The 25,254-nt window shown below is 37.3% G+C and overlaps 2 protein-coding genes across 3 annotated transcripts; both read right to left on the bottom strand.

Annotated features, from left to right (window-relative positions):
* Nucleotides 1-1,493: 1,493 nt before the first annotated feature.
* Nucleotides 1,494-5,535, bottom strand: LOC137742054 (alpha/beta-Hydrolases superfamily protein). Of its 2 annotated transcripts, none has more exons than XM_068481795.2 (6): nt 5,088-5,535; nt 4,244-4,497; nt 3,592-3,803; nt 3,182-3,449; nt 2,321-2,626; nt 1,494-2,098 (listed from the first exon to the last, which is right to left on the bottom strand). In XM_068481795.2, exons 2-5 carry the CDS (start codon nt 4,493-4,495, stop codon nt 2,333-2,335), a joined length of 1,026 nt encoding a protein of 341 aa, XP_068337896.2. In that variant the 5' UTR covers nt 4,496-4,497; nt 5,088-5,535; the 3' UTR covers nt 1,494-2,098; nt 2,321-2,332. The 2 variants fall into 2 exon arrangements, with proteins under 2 accessions (XP_068337896.2, XP_068337897.2); XM_068481796.2 differs by having other exon boundaries at nt 1,494-2,070; nt 5,088-5,335.
* Nucleotides 5,536-8,207: 2,672 nt separating this feature from the next.
* Nucleotides 8,208-10,160, bottom strand: LOC137743008 (pentatricopeptide repeat-containing protein At5g48910). Its single transcript, XM_068482932.2, has one exon. The coding sequence runs from the start codon at nt 10,158-10,160 to the stop codon at nt 8,208-8,210; it is 1,953 nt and encodes a 650-aa protein (XP_068339033.1).
* Between the last annotated feature and the right edge of the window lie 15,094 nt (nt 10,161-25,254).

Genomic DNA, 25,254 nt, shown 5'->3' with positions numbered 1-25,254 from the left:
ATTTTTTAGACTTGTACATTAATTATTATGAATTTTATTTATTTTGAACTCCCTTACAAATGCTATTCATGAGGGTTTGTGTGGTTCTAAATGGCAATGTACCTATCCTGAAAGCGTAGATGATGCAATCACAAGCGTTTGCCTATTTTTTTCACAATTTTCGCACTTGTATATTAATTGTTATAATTTTTTCTAATGTATTTGGTATATTTTAAATTATTGATATTTTTATTTTTAATGTTGTTATATTATTTTTAATCTCACACTCTGCCTATAATATACTATAAAAAAATAAAAAAAATAAATTTATATAAAATAATAATACAAGAATACATATTTAATATACAATATATACATATACACTATGTTTATTATCTTATAGTAAGTTTTTTTAGTAGTTTAAAAAATTAAAATCATAACAATATTATTTTTCTTAACATGTCGAAACGGGGTACTCGCGTGTCATCCTTGTGTAAACCTGTTAAGGACTGTTATTAACGGGTTCTTATCGTGTGATTCGATAACGACCCGATTAGTTATCGTGTTGACTCGAAACCTGGTATTTTCGTGTTGTTTATGTGTCGTGTTAACGGATTGTGTAAGAAATTGTCAGGTCTAGGACAACGGCAAGGACTTGAAAGATGCCCTTCAACCCAAAAAAACCACCTTCAGTGGACCAAATTGAAAAAGGCAAGTTGTGGGCTATGTGAAGCTCACCCAAAAGCCCGAGCAAGTTATGCCCAACCTTGCACCAACGGGCAAGGTTGACGTCAGTCATATTTTTTTATTTTGTGTCTAGCATGTGTAATACATGCGCAAATGGAGGAGAGGGTCGTCAACTTCTGCAACAGTGAACCCCTCTGCAACAGCTCTAACAGAAGAGCCCAAAGGCTCTATGGTGTGGCGTGATGAGAGCCATTGGATTTCCAATAGCCTAATAATCTGGACCGTTGGATTTCCAACAGTGAAAAAAAATTGAAAAAATTACCATTGTGCCATGTGGTATGTTCTTGTGCATCTGATTTCAGATGAGTAGGAAAATCAACAGTCACGATTAATCCAATTGTAAAATATTTAATAAAATAGAAAAATAATAATAAAAAAAAGGAAAAAACTAGGAATGTTTTTATTATTCTATAAATACCCAACCAACTTCTTTATTCCCCACAACACAACTCAATATTTATTTTTACTAAATCTTCTATATTTGTTTTCCACTTTCCAAATCTCTTTTTTACAAAAAAAAAAAAAAAAAAGAAAAAAAAAAGAAAAAAAGAGTGAGAAGACAATTTGGTCGATTGGGAAAGAAGTTGCTTTGTTTGAGGTTTGGGTGCATGTTACTCATGACTCGACCATGGGAAATGAGATGAGGGAACAACAAATGTGGAAGAAGATGCATGCACAATTGGTCGAGGAGATTGAAGATATTTATTTTTAAAATTAATTATGCTTGTTGTAATACTTTGATTTTGCCTTGTATTTGAAATAAACTATGGAGCTAGACAATATTTTTTATTTTCAAAAAACAAACTTACAAAGTTCACATTTAAACAAACTTAAACATACAGTCAACACACTTACAAATAACACACCAAAAAACATAGAACACACCTACAAAGCGAGCATGACATGTGAAAGATAAGGCCAACAAATCAACCCATAAAAAAAAAAAAAAAAATTTGTGAACAATAATCGCCCTTGCCCTTATCCAATAGGTGGAGTTGCACAAAACACGTACTACTGAGAGTGAATAGTAACCGCGCTCTTGACCTCCTAGTACAGGTGAAACTTCTCTTTAGGCATGTTCACATATAAAAGAGAGCTAAGTGCCCACAAGCGCGTGAGCAAATTCGGGTTGTAGATAACATTTAATCAATTGTTAGAAAATCGCGCGTGCGTGTCTGAATGACTGGCCTTAGCAAAATCCTAGCAATAATCAATGTTGCTGTTGAGCTAGGACTATCTGATAGAAGGTTCTTCTCCGAGCAAACGTTCCCCGAAAATGGCTTCACATAGAGCACTCTCATGAATCAACAGACGACCACCATCTTCAACTTCATGGTACTTAATCTGGATACATACAGAGCAACTTACAAGCCTGCAGAAAAATGTTACAGTGCCAAAGAAATGACGTGAATCAGATTACGGTATATTTCCGCTCTGAAGATGACTTTCGAGACAGCAGATGTGTACAATCATGCCGAACAACTTATGAATTCTTTGTGCCAGAGAAGTAAGCTGATGATTAAGTTTTACATTGCAATAAAATACAGAAGATCTATATATGTAATACACATTGCAGCATTCAAGAAAGACTTACTACTTAGGGAGTTCATAATCCAAGCAAAAGTGCCTTCAAAACGGCTTCACATTGATTCTTGTCGAACATCAGAAAATGCCCAAAATCAGGAACTTCGTGGTAACGAATCCAGGGAAGCTCCTCTGCAATATAACGGTTTAGTTTATAAGGAATGATCCTGTCCTCATAGCCTTGCCAAATGTGAACTGATCCCTCGTTGTCAGGGAAGGGATTGCTGAGATCCAAGGGGTCGAATTCCCATTTTCCATAACCAGCCAGTATGTCTCGGAACAGTGATTCATGCTCTCCTTGCTGCATAATCTTTTCCTGAATTTGTAATGTAAACAAAAGATACTGACGGTTACCAAGCAATTAAGAACATCCCATGTCTCTCAACTCTCATGTTTCGGTAGCAAAGGAATAATCTCAAGACATCAATGACACTAAAAGATTTGAGATTGCATCACATACGCTGGTTATAGGTAAGTGTCTTCTCCTCTGAATTATAGTTTCAATAAGACGATAAAATTGAGTACAAAAAATGTTTGCAAAATTAAGTCAGCTTAGATAATTGCTGCAGCAGAAGATTAATAATTTTGGCTAGCGTTTGACACTACTAAAACCAAATACTGAATGCAGGCCATCCTCCCACTTTCAAGTTTAAGGTAAAATTTTGTTTTCAGTAATTGCCCTGATAACATAACCCCTAAGCTATGAGTTCAAATCAGAGAAATGATGCGTTTGAATATAAAAGAGCTCAAACAATCTTAAACCAACAAAATATAGCATTGAAAGATTTGAACCTCAAATTGTAATTGCAAGAGGGAAAAAGAAAATTGGTCGATCTAGTACTGTGCGCAGACAATGAGAAAATTTGAGTACCTGACCAATAGTTGGTGTTTCTGAGAGTTTCTGCAACATCTCTAAATCTTTCGGGCAGAAAATTGCGTTATTCCCAGCCAAGATACTTAGTGAAGGGAACCATTTCTGGGTCATCCACCAATGCAATAACCAAGGAGTGTAATGTGCAACTCGGAATGTCCATTGGTCTGATAGCTGCAGCTTACCAAGGGATTCTCTTAATAGATCAGCAGGAAAGTGACGCCACCAGTAGTTCACGAAAGGAACTACCAGGGAAGCTCCAGACAATCTGCAAATAAATAATGTATCACAGTATCAGTAATATTAGATACAAGCTTTCCTAACATAAAAGAGAGAGATTGACATTAAATTTTGTTGAAAATAAAACATAGGCAAAACTCGTAGTCTGGTAGTTAAACTAGGTATCATGCCTGTGTGGTATGTATTTCAAGCAACTCCATACAGGGTAAGCTCCCATTGAGATTCCGATTACATAAAATTTAGACCCAATCAGCAACTTGTCAGCTAGCTCTTGAATATCAAAAGCTTCGCTCTTCACAGAACGTGAAGGATATGGATCACTCTCTCCATAGCCAGCTCTGTCGAAGAACAGGAAATATATCCTTAACTCCTCTATGAGTTCCTGACAAACAAAACCGAACAGAAGGCATTCCACTTGTATCAAAGAAGGAATGAGAGAGAGGTGCACTAATGATGCACTATAAATGCAAATATTTAAATCCATCACATCTTCCAAATCCAAATTGTGGTAGAGAAGACCAGAGAGGAGTTCAACATTAGCATTCATGTCTAGTGCAGATGATCACCAGTTATTCATTTTATTCAAATCTTGGCATACTGCAACATATGACATAACATCGGCATGTTTCAATAATTAGTTATATTCCTCACAATACAGTAACCAATTACAGTGAGATCATTTCCTTTTCCTAATATTCCATGGAACATAAATGAGTGCTCCTACCTACCCATCATATCAACTCAATGTTGCAGCATATCCATCTCAGATTGGTAAAAGTTATAACAACTAGTGCAGGACCGAAAATAAGTGTTGGTTCATACTTGAGTGACAGGCAAACTCATATCTTTGGAACTTAAAAAGCCATGAATGACGATGATCTTGTGTTTCGCCTCTTCTTTTGGAACTCCAAATTCCCTGTAAGCCAAATGCCTACCATCACTGAGTTTTACTCTAGGAGAAGTGACAGGAGGACCGTCCGGCGATCCACATATTTTGGGAGGGGGAGGCTTTAGTGCCTGATAAGCCCATCCAAGAAGACCCACAGTCAAAGCTATTGCTACTGGTCCAATCATTTCTGGGAGAAAATAGTACCAGAGGGTCTACCATGTTAGTAGCACAATCATTGAACAAATATATAGATAATATTTGCTTTTGCTGTGTGGTACGACATGAAAAATCGTTGCAAGAATTATAGATTGGATAGCTTGGTAATTTGATTTTAAAATTTAAACACCAAAAAAATATGGAATGCAGCTCAGTTTATTAGTTATGTACTTTTACAAAACCTAAATAGAAGCAGCAGAAATGTTGGTAATATACGGCATCAGATAAAATTCTACTGAAGGAACAAGAAAGTATATCAATTTCGTTCCAAAAAACATGCAAAAATCGAATCCCAAATTCACTTTCTTCACAAAGATTAACAATTATCTCAAATACAAAAGTGTTCATATCTTTTGGAACAATCAAATGCAGGTAAATAAGAATTTTAGCAAACTATGACAACCCAACTAGCAAAAATAAAAGAGGAGGGCTAGTGGAAATACCCTTGTGGCCCTCCTCATTCAGGTTCGAGGCTTCCCCCACCCTCTTTCCCCTCAGAACCCCATCTAACCAGCAAAAATTAAAAATAATACTAAAAAAGAAAGAAAATAGGAAGCTGACCTGAAAAATAGAAAAGAAGTCGGTCTGGTCTTGCTCTGTTCCAGCCTTTTCTGAAGCAGCTGATACCTTCTTGCTCAACCGACCCAGCAAGTGAATTTTAAAGAAAGTAAAAAAGAAAGAAACAAATAAATCCCAAAATCCTGGAAGAAATCAAAACCCCACCTCAAAAAAATGAAAAGAAAGATATTGGGAAAATTGCTGTGTTTCTGGAGTGAGGACTTATTGCTGGAATATTGCTCATTCCACCTATTTCTTCCCTTTAAAATGCAGCCAGTAAGTACAGACAACACATGTCACTGTGAAGAAGAAGACCCACAAGAAAAATTGAACCGCAAAATGGCATGCAATAATGCCAATCAATTATGTTTTATTTACTTTTAGAGGAAACCACATGAATCACATGCAATAATGCCATTCAATTATGTTTTATTTACTTTCAGAGGAAATCAGGGTGAGACGTGAAAGACTTGCCATTTTAATGCTTGCCCCTTCATCATCTCTTGATTTTCATTGGGATACTGACAGGTGAATACAATCGAGTCGTAGAGCTGGTGAGAATTGTGTCAAAAACAAAACCAGACAAATATTCCAATTAAGAAAAATCTAGACATTCAAATAAAATTGAGGAAAATGATTTCCGTTTTCTCCTTCTACAAAACTTTGATTTTTTAATCCAACAGTTAGAAGATAAAAGAGAAGTACGGTAGGAAAAAAAAAAAAAGAGTGTGGAAATCATTTCCTTAACACCAATCGTATAGTACTGAAGCCTGCTCGGTGCCTTTTTTTTTTTTTTTTAATCACATATGAAAAAGGTTCAATGGAACAATATTTTCAATACATAAACACTGTTGCCCATAAGCTAACTAAAACTGCAATACAAGAAATCATGTAGTGCAGTTTTAATTAGTTGTGGGACCCACACCTCATAGATATCGGAACAACATACATGGACAAGCGAATTGGATCATCAGTGACTCTGTATAAATAAGAGGAAGCTCTCCCTCTTCCTCTCTCTGCCACATCTGTCCAAATCGGTAATCGCTATCCTCTCAACCATGCATAGCATTCTCAATGTATGGATCAATGTCAATGGAACTAAACCCGCGTCTCTGCGGCAATGTACCATGTTAGAGCAAGCCTAGCGTTGCTGGTTGCTCGGGGGACGGGGGAGAGAAAAGGGGCCCGAGGCCCTGTGGACCGGCTCCAACGTTGGAGAGCCCGAGTGGAGGTGGAGGCCCGAGCTTTGGGGCCCGTGGAGAATTACCAGCCTGAGAGCCTGAGGCCATGTGACGCCAACGCTGACGTCAGCCTGGCGTCAGGGCTTTTTTAATTTTTTTCTGTTAGGCGCGTGCACCCCACTCGCGTGTGGGGGCGCGTTGCCGACACAAAATCAGAAAAAAAAAATTGCTTTTTCAGTTATCGTTGGGAAGCCACGTGGCTTCCCACGGTCCGTTCGATCTCAACGAATCTTTAATTTGGACCGTTCGATCTCAACGGTCAAAAAAAAAAATCTTATTTAATATCCACCGTTCGATCTGAGATCAACGGTGGATATTAATATGCTTTATAAATAAAAAAATAAAAGAAAAAATAGTTTTAAAATTAAAAAAAATTACCGTTGTGACACGTGGCACAATCTGGAGTGTTGAAATTCAAATTTTTTTATATCCAACGGCAGAGATTAATTAGTTGAATAAAAATTTAAAAAAAATTGTAAAAAATTCAAAAAAAAATCTGAAATTTTGTTTAAAAAAATTGTTTTTACTTTTCTATAAATACCTTCTCATTATCATCTACCTTACACAACAATTTCATATTTTCTCAACTACTTTCAATCACATTCCTTTCTTTGTCTCAAAGTTTCAATCCATTTTTTTTCAACAAAATGACCACTGGTGTAGGTATGAATTGGTCGCTTCTTGAAGATGTTGCGTTGTGTACTAGCTGGGTGGAAGTTACTCATAGTTCACTTACGGGTAATGAGATGTAGTTGCGAGAAATGTGGAGTCTTATTCATACCAATTATCTTGAGAAAATTGGTGGGAAAAGAACCAAAGAATCGATGTCCAGTCGTTGGAAATTACTTAGCCAATCATTTAGTACGTGGAGAGACGCCTTGGCACAAGCTAGTAGTAGTAACACATGTCACTGTGAAGAAGAAGACCCACAAGAAAAATTGAACCGCAAAATGGCATGCAATAATGCCAATCAATTATGTTTTATTTACTTTTAAAGGAAACCACAAAATGACATGCAATAATGCCATTCAATTATGTTTTATTTACTTTCAGAGGAAATCAGGGTGAGACGTGAAAGACTTGCCATTTTAATGCTTGCCCTTTCATCATCTCTTGATTTTCATTGGGATACTGACAGGTGAATACAATCGAGTCGTAGAGCTGGTGAGAATTGTGTCAAAAACAAAACCAGACAAATATTCCAACTAAGAAAAATCTAGACATTCAAATAAAATTGAGGAAAATGATTTCTGTTTTCTCCTTCTACACAACTTTGATTTTTTAATCCAACAGTTAGAAGATAAAAGAGAAGTATGGGAGGAAAAAAAAAAAGAGTGCGGAAATCATTTCCTTAACACCAATCATATAGTACTGAAGCCTGCTCGATGCCTTTTTTTTTTTTTTTTTTTTTTTTTTTTTTTTTTTTAATCACATATGAAAATGGTTCAATGGAACAATATTTTCAATACATAAACACTGTTGCCCATAAGCTAACTAAAACTGCAATACAAGAAATCATGTAGTGCAGTTTTAATTAGTTGTGGGACCCACACCTCATAGATATCGGAACAACATACATGGACAAGCGAATTGGATCATCAGTGACTCTGTATAAATAAGAGGAAGCTCTCCCTCTTCCTCTCTCTCTGCCACAGCCGTCCAAATCGGTAGTCGCTGTCCTCTCAACCATGCATAGCATTCGCAATGTATGGATCAATGGCAATGGAACTGAACCCGCGTCTCTGCGGCAGTGTACCATGTTAGGAAAATTACATGTCCGTTTGATCACGTTGCATCCTGCTTACGTCTGCCCCGTGAATTAGTTGCTATACCATACAAGTCTTCTGTCATGTGGTTTACAAATGGGCTAACTAAAATTGTACTACCAAAAGTCTTTGCAGGAGCAGGAACCATTCTCAAAACAGTGGAAACGGTTTTGGTCTCTCACAACAACTCGGCAATTGTAAATGCGAGAAACCAGTTTGATAAACGAATGGCAATCACAGCAAACCCTTAAGTTTTTCACTATATGAATAGGAGCTCCGTTGCTAGTGTTTATTAGTCCAAATGCAAGTGCCATCTTCTCGCTGTGAAGGGTAAGTGAGCTCTCTTTGTTTTCCTCTTCAATATCCAGAAGAACTTGAGTCAGGTCAGGCTTATATCCTTCCAATTTCAACCTAGAGACCACCTCTCCTATCTTTGAAAGAACCTCGACGTTACATTTAACATCCATTTCCTTTCCCACAAGAAATTCATGAACCTTCCCGTTCACAAGGATTGAACTGGATCCGGGAATCTTTCTCACTCCTCTTTGTCTCATCATTAATCTGACCTTGCGCACATCATCCCATCTCCCAACTTTGGCGTAAATATTTGAGAGGAGAATGTAACAACTTGAGTCTTCGGGAGCTAACTCTATGGCCTTCAAGGCAGCACTTTCCCCAATTGCTACATCACCATTCTGCACACAAGCGCTGAGAATAGCTTTCCAAACAATAACATCAGCCTCCATGGGCATATTCTGTACAATCTCAACAGCATCATCCAACTGCCCACCTCTACCTAAGAGATCAATAATGCATCCATAGTGCTGAATTGTAGGGTTGATTTTGTACTTCTCCTGCATGAGTTTAAAACAAAACTTGCCCTCTTCAACTAGACCTCCATGACTACAAGCACTCAACAGTCCTAAGAAAGTGATCTCATCTGGATTGATTTCTTTTGTTTCCATGTCAAGGAATACCTCCAGAGCTTGATGACCAAGCCCATGCATTGCAAGGCCGGAGATCATACAGTTCCAGTCGCCGACATTTTTATAATGAGATACCTGTTTGAAGACATGATAGGCATTTTCTATATGTCCACATTTCGCATACATGTCTATAAGAGCCGAAGCAATAAACCCAGAACTCAGCTTAATCTTATTTGTCGAAATGTAAGTATGCACCCATTTGCCTTCGTCAACAAAACCCAACTCGGTGATGGCTGATAGAACACTAACAAGAGCAGGGGCATCAGGTTGAATTCTGACATTCAATATTTCCCTAAATAAAGCCAATGCTTCCTTCGGACGGTGATTGAATACATATGCTGAAACCATTGATGTCCAAGTAACCACGTCCTTTTCATTCATAGACCTAAAAACCTGCTCTGCAAGCTCACACTTCCCACTCTTCCCATACCCATCAATCATCGCATTGCACGAAACCAAGTCCCTTTCGGGCATCTTATTGAAAAGCTCATGAGCCAAATCAATCTCCCGCACCCTCAAACAACCTGTAATCAGTGAATTCCAAGAAATTACATCTCTCTGATGCATTTTATCAAACACCCTCTTTGCCAATTCAATCTCTCCCAGCTCCGAGTACATCCTGATCAATGCGTTCGCTACATACATATCAAACAACAACTGGGTTTTCAACACTTGGCCATGAACTTGCCTCCCCTCCTCCAAAGCCCGCGACTTGCCGCACGCTTTCAGTACAGCAGGGATCGAAAATTCGACACCATCAAAACTTTTCAAAGAGGAGAGCATATGCGCATAGAGAACTACAGCTTCCAACGGATTCGCACTGTCAGAAATGTGCCTTATGAGTGTGAAAAACATGAAGGGATTGGGGTTTTCAATTCGACGAAAGACCGAAAGGGCGTGCTCCAGGCCGCCAGAGAGAGAACAGGAGGATACGAGTTTGTTTATGATCAAATTGTGGGTAACGAGGTTTGTTTTGATAATCTGGGCGTGGAGTTGCCGGAGTTCAGACATTGTTCTGCATTTCTCAAACGTTGGGAGGGTTTGGGCGACAAGCATACAGGGAGGGCTGCCGCTGGTTGCCATGCTACTCAAAAATAGACACGGGCTGAAGCTTCTCGCTTTACTCTTCAATCAAAGCTACTGTACAATTAGCAGTTACCGCCTAAAAGGTACTGTATTGTTATTTTCGGGTAACCCGCAGTTTACACCTAATGCTGGTGTTCCTCCGTTGGGAAATCTACTTGTCCCCCATTTCTGATTAACATATATTTGGCGTATGAATTTCATATTCGAAACCGTTTATTATCTTTATCATCATCTAAAAATTACATTTACAAAGAATTATTCAATTTTAATATCGTTTAGTTATCCATACGTGTCAAACAAGGAATTGGATCTCATCCTCATATCCCCACATCTTAGTCATTCATCGTGTATCATGCGGTCAGAAATCATTCGACTTTTTATATTTAAAATTAAACACAAATAGTATCTGACGAAAACTGACCGTACAATGTACGATGAACGACTAGGATGTGGGTATCCCTAGGGTCCCCACAAAGTTGATCCGGAGAGGATCCTCTTCCATTAAACAAATCAACAGTTTTAATAACAAGTAACATCTTCATGATGAACTGTCTATTTGTTTAATGCATATGAATGACTAAAAGATATCCAAATTGAATGATTTTTTGCACATATAATCTTTAGATGATGGTAAAGAGAATAAATGGTTCAATTTATTTTATCCTTCTTAAAATAGGATGAAGTCATTGTGGCCTATTTTATTGAAAGAGTGCGGCAAAGAGAGAGAGAAATGGACAATGGCTTGAGGAATTCTATGATGGTATTCCTCATGCATTGTGCCTTTATTTATATTAATAAAGGAGGGAAACTTATTCCCCAACAAATACAATTATAACTAGGAAACTATTTAAAAGATATTGTAGAATCCTACACATAATCTACTAGAATTTGTACAATCACATTCCTAACTAATTTAGGATTTCAACACTCATACCTTGTGCCTTTATTTATATTAATAAAGGAGGGAAACTTATTCCCCAACAAATACAATTATAACTAGGAAACTATTTAAAAGATATTGTAGAATCCTACACATAATCTACTAGAATTTGCACAATCACATTCCTAACTAATTTAGGACTTCAACACTCCGCCTTGAGGGTGTAAAAACTCATGTAAATGCATCACATCTTCATATGATGATGTAGAAATAGTTGATGAAGTCATTTTATCTAGTTGGCACAAATGTGAGTCTCAAAACGTATGGAAGAATGCATAGGTAATAAAACTTACAAAATCAATTCGCTATGGTAAAACCCAAAGTGGAATAAAAACCCATAGTCTAAGGAGAAAAATGAGAAGTTACAAGTCAAAACTAAACACCTTCAGGACGCAAGTAGCACACACAAGGATATGACTAGCCCAGGATGGGTGCCACGTTGAACCTTCATCAAGTAGCAAAAACACAGTGAGAAAATACTCCTAATCATAAGCAAAAAGAGTACATTTAGTTTAAGTGAGTATACGTCTTACTCCCCCTAAGTTTGATAAAACTTTTAAATGAGATAATTACACATACCAATTCCTCAAACAAGCTTTTGCAAGGTTGACTTCAGCAGTGACTTCATGAAGAGGTTAGCAAGGTTATCTTGGAATCAAATTTGCTTGGTACGTTTACCAAGATTTGGACTATCAATGTAATTGCACTTTATGATCGCTCCGCGAAGCTGTTTTGGGGTGAACATGGAGAATTCGTTGTTCAATTGCAAATCTAAAAAACATGCAATAGGCCATGAAACATCTTCAATATAAACACTTTAGCATTATCCAGTCTTCCAGACTCTACGAGATAAACATGGTGATGAGTCTTTAAGGTAAAAATTAGCCAGGAAGTTAGCAACAATATGTGGACAAACATGTGATTAGTTCGTGACACATCAACCAAAACCATAAGTATTTACATGGTCCCATTTTGGTTGGATAGTCCACAACTATTCCCTTGAATTCACTGTGAAAAGAGGGCCATGTACTATCTTTTCTAAGGATAATATATAAATCCAATTTCCCTAATGAGCATGCTTGGAAAAGTGTGTTATTGGCAACAAGATCCTTACTTTAGGTAAGGAGATGCTTCGTATAGTATGAGGGATCGTTTCTTGACCTAAGTGTCCCAAACTATCGTGCTAAAGTAAGTAAACAGCTCGAATCACCCGGTTTTAGGCTAACCACATGTGACACTTCTCAATTATAAGGCAATCGATTGGCTCTAATACATAGCTTCGGGCTTCATATTTTGGAAGTGGTGCAATATTCCACATTTTGTTCAATGGTTTCATTCATGATCATTGTTCTCTCAAATTTCTTTAAAACTTAACGACGTTCTTCTGGAACGTGTAGAATATAAAGCCTCTTTAATGGAAATTAGTATCATTTACAATGAAGAGTGGTGCCAAGGCCCTTAATTAGGTTGGATAAACCTGAAGTCGTTGCTAGATGGATGATTAAGGTATAAAGCTAGTGTACATAATTACACATTCATCTAGACAACTAACTTTCCCACATTTATACCTAATCATGTGTTTAATTGAATTCGGTCATATGTATACAAGAAACATAATTCAATTAACTCATATTTGAGGACAATATCCATAACGTCATCTAGAACTGAAACAAACACTAAACTTGAATTCGGAAACATAGGAAATTGTTCATAGACTAAACCAAAATTTACTAGGGGGTTCGGCCAACTTGGCTCTAGCATGTCAAAATTCTGCTCTCCTAAACGTGTTAAGTGGAACAAAAGTACTATCATAGATTGACTAAGGGAATAGTCTTGGAAATATGCCTTAAAGCCAATCATAAGATGATACGTTATGAACATTTCACATATTTACTTCATTATATATATAAGATTCCTCTGTATAGATGTCATCATTTACATCCAGAAAGCCGTATGCTTTAGAAGAAGCTTGTACAGTTTGGGAAAGTCCAAGGTGTGGATGCAAATTTCTGCCGCTTTCTCCTTTGACGAAAATGCATTTGTAAAATAATAACACCTAAGATTAAGGCCAAAAGCCTCACGCACCCACGATGAATAGGGGAGGGGAGGAGGGGATTTGGTCGAAGAATCTTCGATGCCAAAGTTAGAATTATGAAAAGAATGTGTTTAGGAGTTTGTGGGTAGCAAATGGCTTTTCATTTTAGTGGGATAAGAATGGTATTTATAGGAGAGTGGCAGACCCTATTGGTGGAGATGGCCGGCCATATATGGTGGAATTGGGTGAATAATTGTAAGATATTATTTGACATAATATCTTGCAATTAATGTGGCAATTATTCTTAAATTAAATAGGAAGTTTTGGGAGTTACCTTTTGAATAAAATCAATAAGGGATTGATAGGGAGTGATGAGAGGGATTTAAATAAATACCATATTGATCACCTTTGGCTTTTCCTTAATTGAGCCGTTATTGTTCATTGCGTGCGTGTGGGAATTCCGGTGTGCCTTGAGGGTAATCTCGTCTTTCATGTCCAAAAATCCACATGTCACCTCCATGATTTTTGGGATTATTTTTGGCTCCACAAATGCCCCTACACTTGTTGGGTTGCTCACACGAAAGAGCAATAGGTGTAGAGATCTCCAACTTTGATGTAGATTCCCACTTGGACTTGGAATTAGATTATTCTAGGAAAGGGAAATAAATTGCCACCAAAGCCTATTTAGGCCTACCTTAAGTAGGGGATTAAATCAACTTCGGAGGGCAATTATTTATCCCTACAAGAAAGAGAGAAAGTTAGAGGATATTTTTCCCCCTCCCCTAACATTCTTCTTCGCTTGCCCATGTAAAGGACCGTCTTTTGTTGATTTCTTTGTCTGCTCCGTGCTGCACCAAGGTAAGAAAAACTTAATTTTCTTTGTCTTCTTCTTGGGTGGTGTTGCCGCAGGGCAACCGTCGAGGTGATGCGGCACATCTGCTGGCAAGGGCCAAGAGTCGGCTCGGCATGGATTGAGGAGGTGGTGTGGCAGGGGCCACGACTTGGCTGGAGCAAAGGGTTGGCTCAGCATGGGTTGAGGAAGTGGCATGGGCCATAGTTTGGGCTGCCACGTCTGTGCTGCTTGCCAAGAAAGAGGAAATTGCTTGGGTTTGATTTCTCAGCTGCTGTAGATGAAGCAATCGAGGATGGAGCTGCCAAGATCGGAGTTGCTGAAGATGAAGTGTCAAATGAGCAAAGTGCTAAGTGTGAAGTGGCAACTGATAGCATGATGGCTGCTGGAGAGCCAAAGCTTATCCAAGCTGCTAAATGAGTAGTCTGCTTTGTTTAGCTTATGTCAGATTTTGGCAACCTTCATATAAGTTTATCAATTTGCTAGAAATTTAATAAACTGCTTTCTTCGCTTCACTCTATCTTTGTTTTTCTTAAAACTTTGTTTGCTTGAAGTGTCTTGCAAAACTTTTAGCCATAGAACCGTCGATCGGGCATGTTGCTTCGTAAAAGGTTAACGATCCATGGAGTCACTATGGTCGTGAGTTTTGGCTTCTTGGGTGTCGAGCTGTTGAGTTTGTCGTCATTTACGACACTAGGCCATTTGCTGCTTAACTGGTATTCAAGTATTCGATCCTTTGAGCTGTGTAGCCTGCATCACAACATGATAAGGATATATGGAATATGAAAATCATTAACTAATCACATCAAAATGGGTAGTTGTGGGGAAATTCATGGGCAGTTTGCTCTCCTATGTTGAAGAGTAGATCTAGATGGGTGTCGAATAATTAATTTATCCTCTGGCGCTGGAGAGCTTACCCAAATGGGTAGAGAGCAATTAGTTTACCTTCTCGCATTGGAGAGCATACTCAGATGGGTTTCGGGGAATTAGTTTATCCTCTCACACTGGAGAGCTTACCTAGATGGGTGTCGGGGAATTGGTTTACCCTTTTGCACTGGAGAGCTTTGGGAAATTGGTTTTCCCTCTTGCACTGGAGAGCTTACCCAGATGGGTGTCGGGGAATTAGTTTACCCTCTCACACTGGTGAGCAATTAGTTTACCCTCCTTTAGCATTGGAGAACAATTAATATTAGTTTACCTTTTCGCACTAGAGAGCAATTAGTTTGCCCTCTCACACTGGAGAGCTTACCCAAATGGGTGTCAAGGAATTAGTTTACCCTCTCGCACTGGAGAGCTTACCTAGATGGGTGTAGGGGAATTAATGTACCTTCTCGCACTAGAGAGCTCACCCAAATAGGTGTTGGGGGATTGGTTTACCTTCTTGCACTGGAGAGCATGGAAGTCATTGTCGTGAGTGCAATTGAGGAAAATTGGATTGCTAGACAACTAAGATAATCTTCAACCTGTGATGTCTTGTTTGGCGATCTACTTGAGACTTCAAACTTCTTGTGGAGCCCGCATAAGGGTGCAAGTAGGAAGCGCAGTGAGCTGCTCCTGGACATTTTCCAAGTATTGGGCCATCCTTAGATGTTTCATTAAGTGTTCTTCTGAAGCTTGGTTGGTGGTCAGTTGAGAATCTAAATGGATTGCAAGCTTCTTCGTTGCTAAGTCTTTGCTAGCAGAGGCGGATAGTAAAGCCTCATATTCTACTCCGTCGTTGGAGGTTTTGAAATGACGTGGGCCTGGCTCCATGCTCATAGCCGTGCCTACTTGCTCTAAGGCTCCCGGCCGCTCTTGATCTGTCACTATGGATCCTAGCAGTGCCAATCTTACCCTGCGGCTCTTAACCGCGCTGACCAATTTGTGGATGTAAATTTTCGCCGCCTTCTCCTTTGACGAAAATGCACTTGCAAAATAACAACACCTAAGATTAAGGCCAAAAGCCTCATGTGCCCACGATGAATGGGAAGGCTTTGGCTGAAGAATCTCCAATGCCAAAGTTAGAATTTTGAAAATAATATGTTTAGGAGTTTGTGGGGAGCAAATAACTTTGCATTTTAGTGGGATAAGAGGGGTATTTATAGGAGAGTGGCCGACCCTATTGATGGAGAATGGCCGGTCATATATGGTGTAATTGGGTGAATAATTGCAAGATGTTATATGAAATAATATCTTGCAATTAACATGGCAATTATATAGGAAATTTTGAGAGTTAATTTTTGAATAAAATTAATAAGGAATTGATAGGGAGTGATGAGAGGGATTTAAATAAACACAATATTGATCACCTTTGACTCTTCCTTAATTGAGCCATTATTGTCCGCCATTATTGTCCGTTGCATGCACGTGGAAATTCTAGTGTGCCTCGAGGGTAATCTTGTTCTTCATGACCAAAAATCCACATGTCACGTCTATAATTTTTGGGATTATTTTTGGCTCCACACAAGGTCTAATATTGAAATAATTTCAGAGGTTTTCCTTGACTTTGTCCCTGTCAACAAACAATTCGAAATGCCTCGACTTTTTTAGAACAGGTCCGAGTCAAATATCAATGATTCCCAGCCTCACAATTCCATATTTATCTAAATTGCAAAGTAAATGGGCTTCTAGATGCAATATTTCGTTAGTGATTAAAAAATAGTGGTATCTGCTGGCAACAACATAATATAGGCAGTCAATCAATATAGATTGATCCGAAATCTGATTCAAATCCAATATAGCATCAATTCAATCCGATCCATTCTTTCATAGAGTTATTTACTCGATCACAGAAATTTATGGAACACTTCTAATAGAGGGATAGATAGTCAATTTTGAAAGAACTTATGGTCAACCTTTTTCAAATATGAATGTATTTGATTCAGAAGGGAAGCACTTACATCTGTATCTCAATTTCAATTCAAATTCCAGAAGTAGATGAGCATCTACTTCTCACGTTCCATAAGACAAATAATTGAGGCAAATTTAGCTCTCAGACGAGCTAGGACACAAGTAAAGGCCATCAATGTGATGTTGTAACTAGTCTAGTTGGTCCGTTTGAATAAGTGAAGTAAGGTGCATAAACAGAACTTCTATTTATACACCATATTTTTCTTTTTTGTTTTTCTTAGGGATATGGTATACTACAGAAACAAGATTTCATAAGTTCAGGGACTTGAGAACGAAACAAATGACGGGGAGACTCAACCGTGCTTCGGAAAAAGGGATGCAGATGTGTTGAAGAGACAATTATTTCACTTGCAAACATTTCTCGGCGGAATTAAATATATGACAAGGTTACCTGATATTGTAATAATCGTTGATCAACAAGAAGAATATGTGGCTCTTCGAGAATGTATCACTTTAGAGTGCATGCAAGCATGATTCTACCATTTAATTGTTAAATGTATGTATTATGTTGCTCAATGACCTTTAGTTTATCAAATAATCTTCTTCAAGTTGTATAAGAGCCTAGGTGGATTAGTGGGTGAACCTTTTTGGGTTTTGTTGTTCATAGCTTATGATTTGAATGTTGTCATAGTTACAAGCCTTATTGTTGTCTCTTTGAGATTAAATTTTGCATGAAACTTGCCATTTCAAAAATTGTTGATGTTGTTCATCTGAGCATGAATTTTGGAGCCAAAGTTTGGGGAAATTCAGCCAAATCCATGGGTGGATTTTTTGGGTTCATCTGTGTCTTGTTAAAAGTGTTTTAAAGTGATATTAGGAACCCTAAGTACCCTAGAATGTTAATATGTTAATCCCCTTTTGTTTGAGAGAGTTTTAGGTTTCCTTGGGTGAAAAATGTCATGGCGCTCTTATGGGTTTCATAAATGTTCTTCATTGTTTTTCATGTTCATAGCAAGAACATAAAGTTGGGAAGTTTTGATGCAAAATTACTTTATGTTTTGTTACGTCTTTGTTTGTCTTCGTTTGTGTTCTTTGTTTGCCTTGGTTTGTGGTTAGATTGGTACTTTTCCACTCACCACACTTTCCTCTCCATTTCTTCACACTTTGAGAAAATTTGAATTTTCATACCCTTCTTCTCTACCAAAACCGGCCACCCCTTTAGTGGGGGTATTTTGGAGGTTTCTTGCAATTACACAAAGTTTTGATACGTTTGTGTATTTTCACTTTGATCCAAAAGTTTATGATTTTTGCATAAAGACTCAAAATCACTAAAGGACAAATTGTCTTGTTCCCTTAACAAAGTTTTTGTAATTGTTGAAAATTTTTGGTTCTAGTTGTAATTACATAAAGTTGTGGACTCTTGTGTTTTTACAAAGTGACCCCAGAAGTTTGTGTTTTGCATAATGGCCCAAAAATTGAGGTTATTGCATTTTGGCCCAAATTAGCTAGAAGACAAAATAGTTTGCGCTCTTTAGAGAATTAGATTTGCATTTCATCTAACTCTGTTCAAATCAATTCTATTGATACAAAAACCGAATCATAATGTTGCTTTATGGTTTAATTGGTTATTGTGATTGGTTAATTAAAGAAATGTCAATTATGAACCTAAGCCTATGATAATTGAGTTATGTGATTAGATTTGCTTGAATCAGGGGAATGTGTACATTAGATTTTGGTTGTAATTTAATTAGATCAAATATGTTGTAAAAGAGCATAAGCTCTTCTTTACTTTGATGTACTCCTTTTATGTTTTATTTAAAATGCATGGGAATTGGAGTAGTTGGGTCCAACGGCCCAACGGCCCAACGGCCATAGGGAAACATGCCTTGATTTGATTAAATGCGTAAATAAAATCAATCACCCTCCCTAAACCGAGATCCAACACTAGGCTCGTGTTGGATCAAAACAAAGGTTCATAGTCATTTCAAAGAATGCAAAGCTTTCGTTAGTAGTACCATATAGTTTTTTTTTCAAGAAATTGTTTTGCATAAATAGTGGGAGTATCATATGCTACTAAATCAATCACATGGACTAGGCTTGGCAAACGAGTCGTGTTTGCCATGTTTGTGTAACACTTGTTATCTTAATGGGTCATGTCATGTCACACCCATTATCTTAACGGGTTCTTAACAAGTAAGATCATTTTACCTAACAGGTAAAATGACCTGACCCGTTATGACATGTTAAGAATTTTTTTTTTCTTCTAAATTTGCACATACCACATTGTCACATAAATATTACTTCGAAATGAAAAACCCAATTTTCGCAAAACCTAGAAATGAAAAACCCCAAATTGAATAAGCGAAACCGATCTTAATTCGAAAACTAATTTGAAGCAAAACCTTATATTTTGAAAATAATTCGCAAGAATCAACAAATACTTCGATTAGGGCAGGAGATTGACTCGATCTAGGGAAAGAGAATTGGAGGCAAACGTAGCAGATCAACTGGTGGTGGGTTACTAGGTCGTATGTGGTGACAGCGGTGTGGTGGAAGGAGACTGGAAAGGGTGACTGTGGGCTCGTGGAAGGCTGAAGTTGAGGTTTGAGACTGAGATTCGAGAGTTCAGTTCGAGAGAGAGAGAGCGCCTTCTTCGATTTGAGACTTCGAGAATGAGAGAGAGAGAGAGAGAGAGAGTCTGATTTAGGGCTGAGAAAAATATTGGACTAGCGAGATTAAATCCCAGCCGATCAAACGGTCTCAATTTTCTAAATTTAATACGTGTGTATATATATATATATATTTATATTAACTTTCAATTTAGTTATGGATCAAATCTTACACTATTAATTACAGTATTTTTTGGGGCTTTTAGATCCAAGTCCACAAACTAGAGTGCTTTTAGGAGTGAATCCAGTTATCTAAATATATGTTTTTATTTCTTTTATACCCATTTTATATTTTCTAAAAATATTAAAAATCAACTAAAATCTTATGATATTATGCCTTTTCCAACTCCAAAAAATCTAATTAATATCTTATAATAAAAAACCTAATATACTAACATAAATCTATCTGCAAAACATTATACCTTAACTCAACTGACAAATAGATGAATGTATATTTATACCTATAAGTGAGATATGAAACCTAACTAAAAGGTAGAAAAAAAAATGTATATTATACCGATAAGTGAGATATGAAACCTAACTAAAAGGTAGAAAAAAAGAAGGAAAGAATATACCTACAAGCAAGACACATTAATCTGTGACAGGTTGATTATAAAAAGAATCTGTCATATAAGTATATAAATACAATTAACCTGTGATATAGATTGATTATAAAAATTAAAAATAAAATCTATAAATGGGGTTTAAAAACAAAAAATAAATAAAGAGAAATAATCAAAGAGATAATTAGGAAAAGCAGGAGGAAGAACAAGAAATAACAAAAAAATAAATAAAGAGAAATAATCAAAGTGATAATTAGGAAGAAATTTGATTTTTATAATAAGTCTTATCATTGAAGAGATAATTATAGATAATAAAATAATTAAATTTAAGGAATTGGACTTATTTGAATAAACTGGACCATTTATCCTACTATTGGCTAAAAACTTGGACTTAAATCAAGTTTCCCCTATTTTGTTAATGGTATAAAATCAATATTTTTCTTATCGTGTAACGGGTTACCCATGTGTATACCTGGATCGACCTGTTATCTTAACAGGTGCTTTTCGGGTTACTAGATAATGATCTGATTTGTTATCGTGTCGACCCAAAAACCTATTAATTTCGTGTCAGGTTAACGGGTCGTGTCAAAAATTGCTAGGCCTAACATGACCAAATAATTTTAATTAGACTGAAATGAATGTTAATATGTGATGAGACCTAAAACCCTTAACCAAACCAATATTAAGTTGACAAGCGTGAGGTGCTTTGAACACTCTTTTGTTGCCTTCCACTATGATAGACTACAATTGTTTGTGACTCATACACCGACTTCACCCTATCATGGAGGAGTCCAAAGTATGTAACATGCAAACAATCTTTAATCCCAGGGTTGATGTACTCATTTTGTTTTTCAAAACTTTCATGATAGAAGCATTATACCTCTTGGGGCACTAGTTTGTTTTCACAAAGTTGTTCACCCTAGGTGAGGGTCTTCTTCCTTCATTTGCATGCTCCATCTCCAAAGACACAAAGAACATCCTTTGTAAATTTTGGTTGCACGTAGACATCTTGTGAGTAGGTTGCCTATTTGCTCTATCTCCATTGAAGATTAAACCGTTGTAGTTCACCTAGAATCAAGGTGAGGATGGATGGTGTGGTAGAGTGTTGAGCTAGAACACTCTAGCACAAAGGGGATGAGACGGTTTTGGTGGTGGTGGAGGTGTTTGGGTTTTCTCTCTTGTAGCTTTGTCTCTAGTTGAGACTTATAGAGAAAACTCTCTTGAAAAATACTAACTCTCTCTCTTCCAAAGATGAGTGGAAGACTACAACTACTTGCATGTGAGGCTTGTACGTGTTTTAAAAGAGACTTGAACTTCTAGTGGAAATTCTCTGTTTTTTTTTTTTTTTTTTTTTTTTTTTTTTGAAGCTTCCTCCACACACCAGTATATAAAGGCAAAGCGCTCTTATCACCATATTGTCTATTCATTCCCGTCCACAATGGAAATTGGGCCATTTTGGGCCACTAATCCACTCCAAATCATCTTATAATTAAAACAAGCCCAATAACCTTAGGAGCCCTTTTTAGACATAGAACCGCCGTAATAATTAATTAAATTGTTTAATTAATTATTTTCCACACTAATTATTTAGGGCCATGATTTTCTAGGATTGGAGTAAGGCTAATTCGGAAACATATATCTCAGAAGTCTAATCATGGACTCACCAGCTCTAGGCAGAGCTAGATCAGATGGAGCAGTGGTTCCACCATCACCCTATTCTGGGGCAATAAGTGACCATGTTGCTGAAAATGTGTCCTAAAGCCAATCATATGATGATACTTTACGAACATTCATATGTTAAACTAATCTAGTTTAATATAAGGGCAAAGACTATTGTTTAAAGCCGTCACATACAAACATTATATGCTTGAACAATAAGTCCAAGGAATATGTAATTGAGAGAAAGTGATCTAAAAAAGTTGGATTAATGAGACCATTCTTTTTCGTATATATATCCTAAACGTTCCTGATCATAGGATTGCCAATTGGGCATTGACAGTCTGTTAAGATCAATACATGCTATGTCTTCTCTCTGGGAGAGTGATTAGTCTTGAGTCATTGGTGTGACTGACACCAAGACAAGTATGTAGGTGCTCAATAGAGAATGAGTCCACTGAACGCGATCAACAAAGAGTTCTCATACTCATCAAAGTAGTCATTTGATATGAGGCATCATAGTTGTCTTGTGGTTAGGTCCTTGATCTTTGACTGTGTCAAAGGCACTCCATTAGAGGGTATCCACGACATAGTTGGGGTTAAGCCACTTAACTATAGAGGTAGGTGAATGCACAACAAGGGATCTCTAGCCTTCTAACCGTTGAAGGAGAATACTTTATAATATGATTAAGAATCTCTGGCCAGAGTATGAATGAGATTTAGGAAGTCATTCCAAATCACATTCAAGGTAATCATATAAGTAAGAGAATCACATTGGATAGTAGACATGAATAAACTATCAAACCAAACAATGTGATCAAGAGCATTGTATTAAAGAAAGACTGTATTGCATTGTAATCCCGTGAATAGGTTCTCCAACCTCTTCTGATTAGCTTGGGTAGCCATGACATATTAGTAGGTGTCACTCATGGCTTGTGGAAGCCCTAAAGGTGTATAATCACTAAAGGGAGAATTGAAAGTAAGTTTCAATTCATAATCGATTAGTAAGAGTTTTAATTGCCCACTGCCTCGCTAAAAAGAACCTATTACATCGCACACCATGTAAGGTAATGATTCAAGGATGTAACGAAGATGAGTAAGGACAATTAAATAGTTTAATTGTATATGGCAAGGATTAATTAAAAGTTAATTAATCAAGAACGAAAGGTTCGTTTTAGGCTTTAAGTTAGCTGTGGGCTTTGATACTAAAAAAGGTTTTGGTCCACAAGGCACATAAGGTTTAAGTTGTATGACAACTTAAACAAAAATGGGCAATTAACCCACTAACAAAACCATGGTTGGCCATAGAGAGAAGGGATGGTGTTGGTGCACTTATTACAAGTTTGCCACTCATTTGAAATTATTATAAAAGCAACTTTATAACTCCATCCCTTATTAGGGTTTCTTTGAGGAAAGATGAGAGATATTTGCTCTCTCTTTCTCTCTAGGAGGCCGGCCATATTGGAAGAGTTCACTAGCATCAAACTCTTCCAATGTCATTCATCTTCTTCCTTCCCCACCCTTTGTGTCGAAAATTAGAGGTCTCCTACCTTGGGGACTTTTGGAGAAGTGATGCGAGAATTATACGCACACAAATTAAACCCTCTTTTTGTCAAATTGTAGTAAGTATGTAAGTAGGGATCGTTCTGGACCGGGGATTAGGAGGGATTGTTAATCACTTGGATTTGACTCAAAAACGTAAAAACACAATATAAAACACTATACTAGACTCAAAGAATGCAAAACTAAACTTTAAAACACTAAAACAAACCAAAAGACTCAAACATCACCCAAAACACTAAAAACTGCCTAAAATACACTTTCTGGGCAGTTTTGAACACTTTGGTGAATTTGGACGAATTTGTGTTGTAACTTGACTCAAGACTCTTAAAAACACAAACTAAATTGATTTCTAACTAATTTGACATTAAAGTAAAGGGGGATTTAGGTTTTGACGAAATTAAACTAAATGAACAAATTGTAATTAAAGCAGAATGTAAATACGAAATTGATGAAAGTATGGATGAATGCTAGCTAAGGGGTTCATCTCCACACATGTTACACTTGCATAATAAAATGATTTCCAATTGCATTTCAATAAACCATGAATTCTCAATGCTCCAAGTTAATTAGGTCCGCTTAAATTAACTTTCAAATCTTCCTAACGTTATTGAATTGGATGATTGCATACGTCAACCCAAAACATTCCCCACAAGTCCCCTACATGATTGCATAATAGAGATACAAGAAGAATCATTACGCTCTATGAAAAGTATAAGTGTTGACGAGGCATTCGTTACTATGGAAGACGCATGAAACTTATGCCAAGAATTCATTTAACGCGATTGTTTATAAGCAACCTCCACTACTTGTGAATATAAGTTCGTAACTATTAGGTGAAACTTACTTATATTCTAGCGTCATATTCATGCATGAAAATTAAGCGTGCACTCTCAATAAACATACATAAATAAGTTATCAATCAAACAGTTAAACGAATTGAATCCACAACTTATGAAACGCAATTAGAAGTAATCAAATCAAAATGCAAGCATAAACATATATTTCGAATCCCCCCCTAGCCAAAGGGGGGGTTTAGTTCCTCATACGTACAAAACAAAGAGAATTGAAATTAAACATTGAATTCAAAGGAAAAGAAACACCTAAACATTCCAACAACTCAAACTTGAATTGTATGAACGTTTAGGCCCGCTTCTCTTCCTCTTTGTTGTAGCACAAGGTCTAAGGATAGTTTGATGGTGTGAATGGTTTGGGGAGTGGTGAAAATGAATGGAAGGTAAGGCACGGCCTTGGGGGTTTGTGGATGGTGTTTGGATTAGAAGGGAAGGCACGGCAATAAGGAAATGGTTGGTTAGTGACTGAAATGTGTATGAATGAGAATCTGAATTGGAAGAATGTATCTATTGTGGTTGCAATGGATGCTTATTTATAGGTGAAGAAGAGGGAATATGACAGCTAGGGACTTGGTGGAAAGCTGCAAATGCAAAAGGGGAATGCATGTGGCTGCAATAGCATGTGGGAATGCATGTGCAAAACAGCTAGGAAACTTTGTGGAAATCTGGAATTGCAAGGTGAATGTGCACGGCAATGATGGGTTCTTTGGTGATGAATTTGGCTTCAATCTGAAATGGGAGAGCATGTGAGGGAATAATTATGGTGAATGATGATGAATGCATGTGGAATGGCTGATTTATTTGAAGATGCATGTGCAATGAAGTGGAATGACAGCTAGGTTGAATATGCATGTGGAATGGCTTCATTTCTGGAATGTTGAATGATTATGAGTGCATGTGGGTGAATTAAAGGATGGAATGCATGTGAGGGACAACTAGATTGAAGGTGTTTTGCACGGCAAAGGGGAAGTGAATGTGGCTGATTTGATTTTTGGAAGATGCATGTGGATTAAAGGAATGCATGTGCAATGACAGCTAGGTTAAATGATTAAAGGGTGCATGTGGGTTGGAAATGCATGTGGAATGGCTGTTTTATTTGTTGGGAAAGCATGTGAATTAAAGCTAGGGTGAATGA

Source organism: Pyrus communis, chromosome 11 (genome assembly GCF_041283825.1).
Source record: "Pyrus communis isolate YQ-2024b chromosome 11, ASM4128382v1, whole genome shotgun sequence".
NCBI lineage: Eukaryota > Viridiplantae > Streptophyta > Magnoliopsida > Rosales > Rosaceae > Pyrus > Pyrus communis.
The sequence above is the reverse complement of the archived record's forward strand: the minus strand, read 5'-3'. Positions and strand labels throughout refer to the sequence as shown.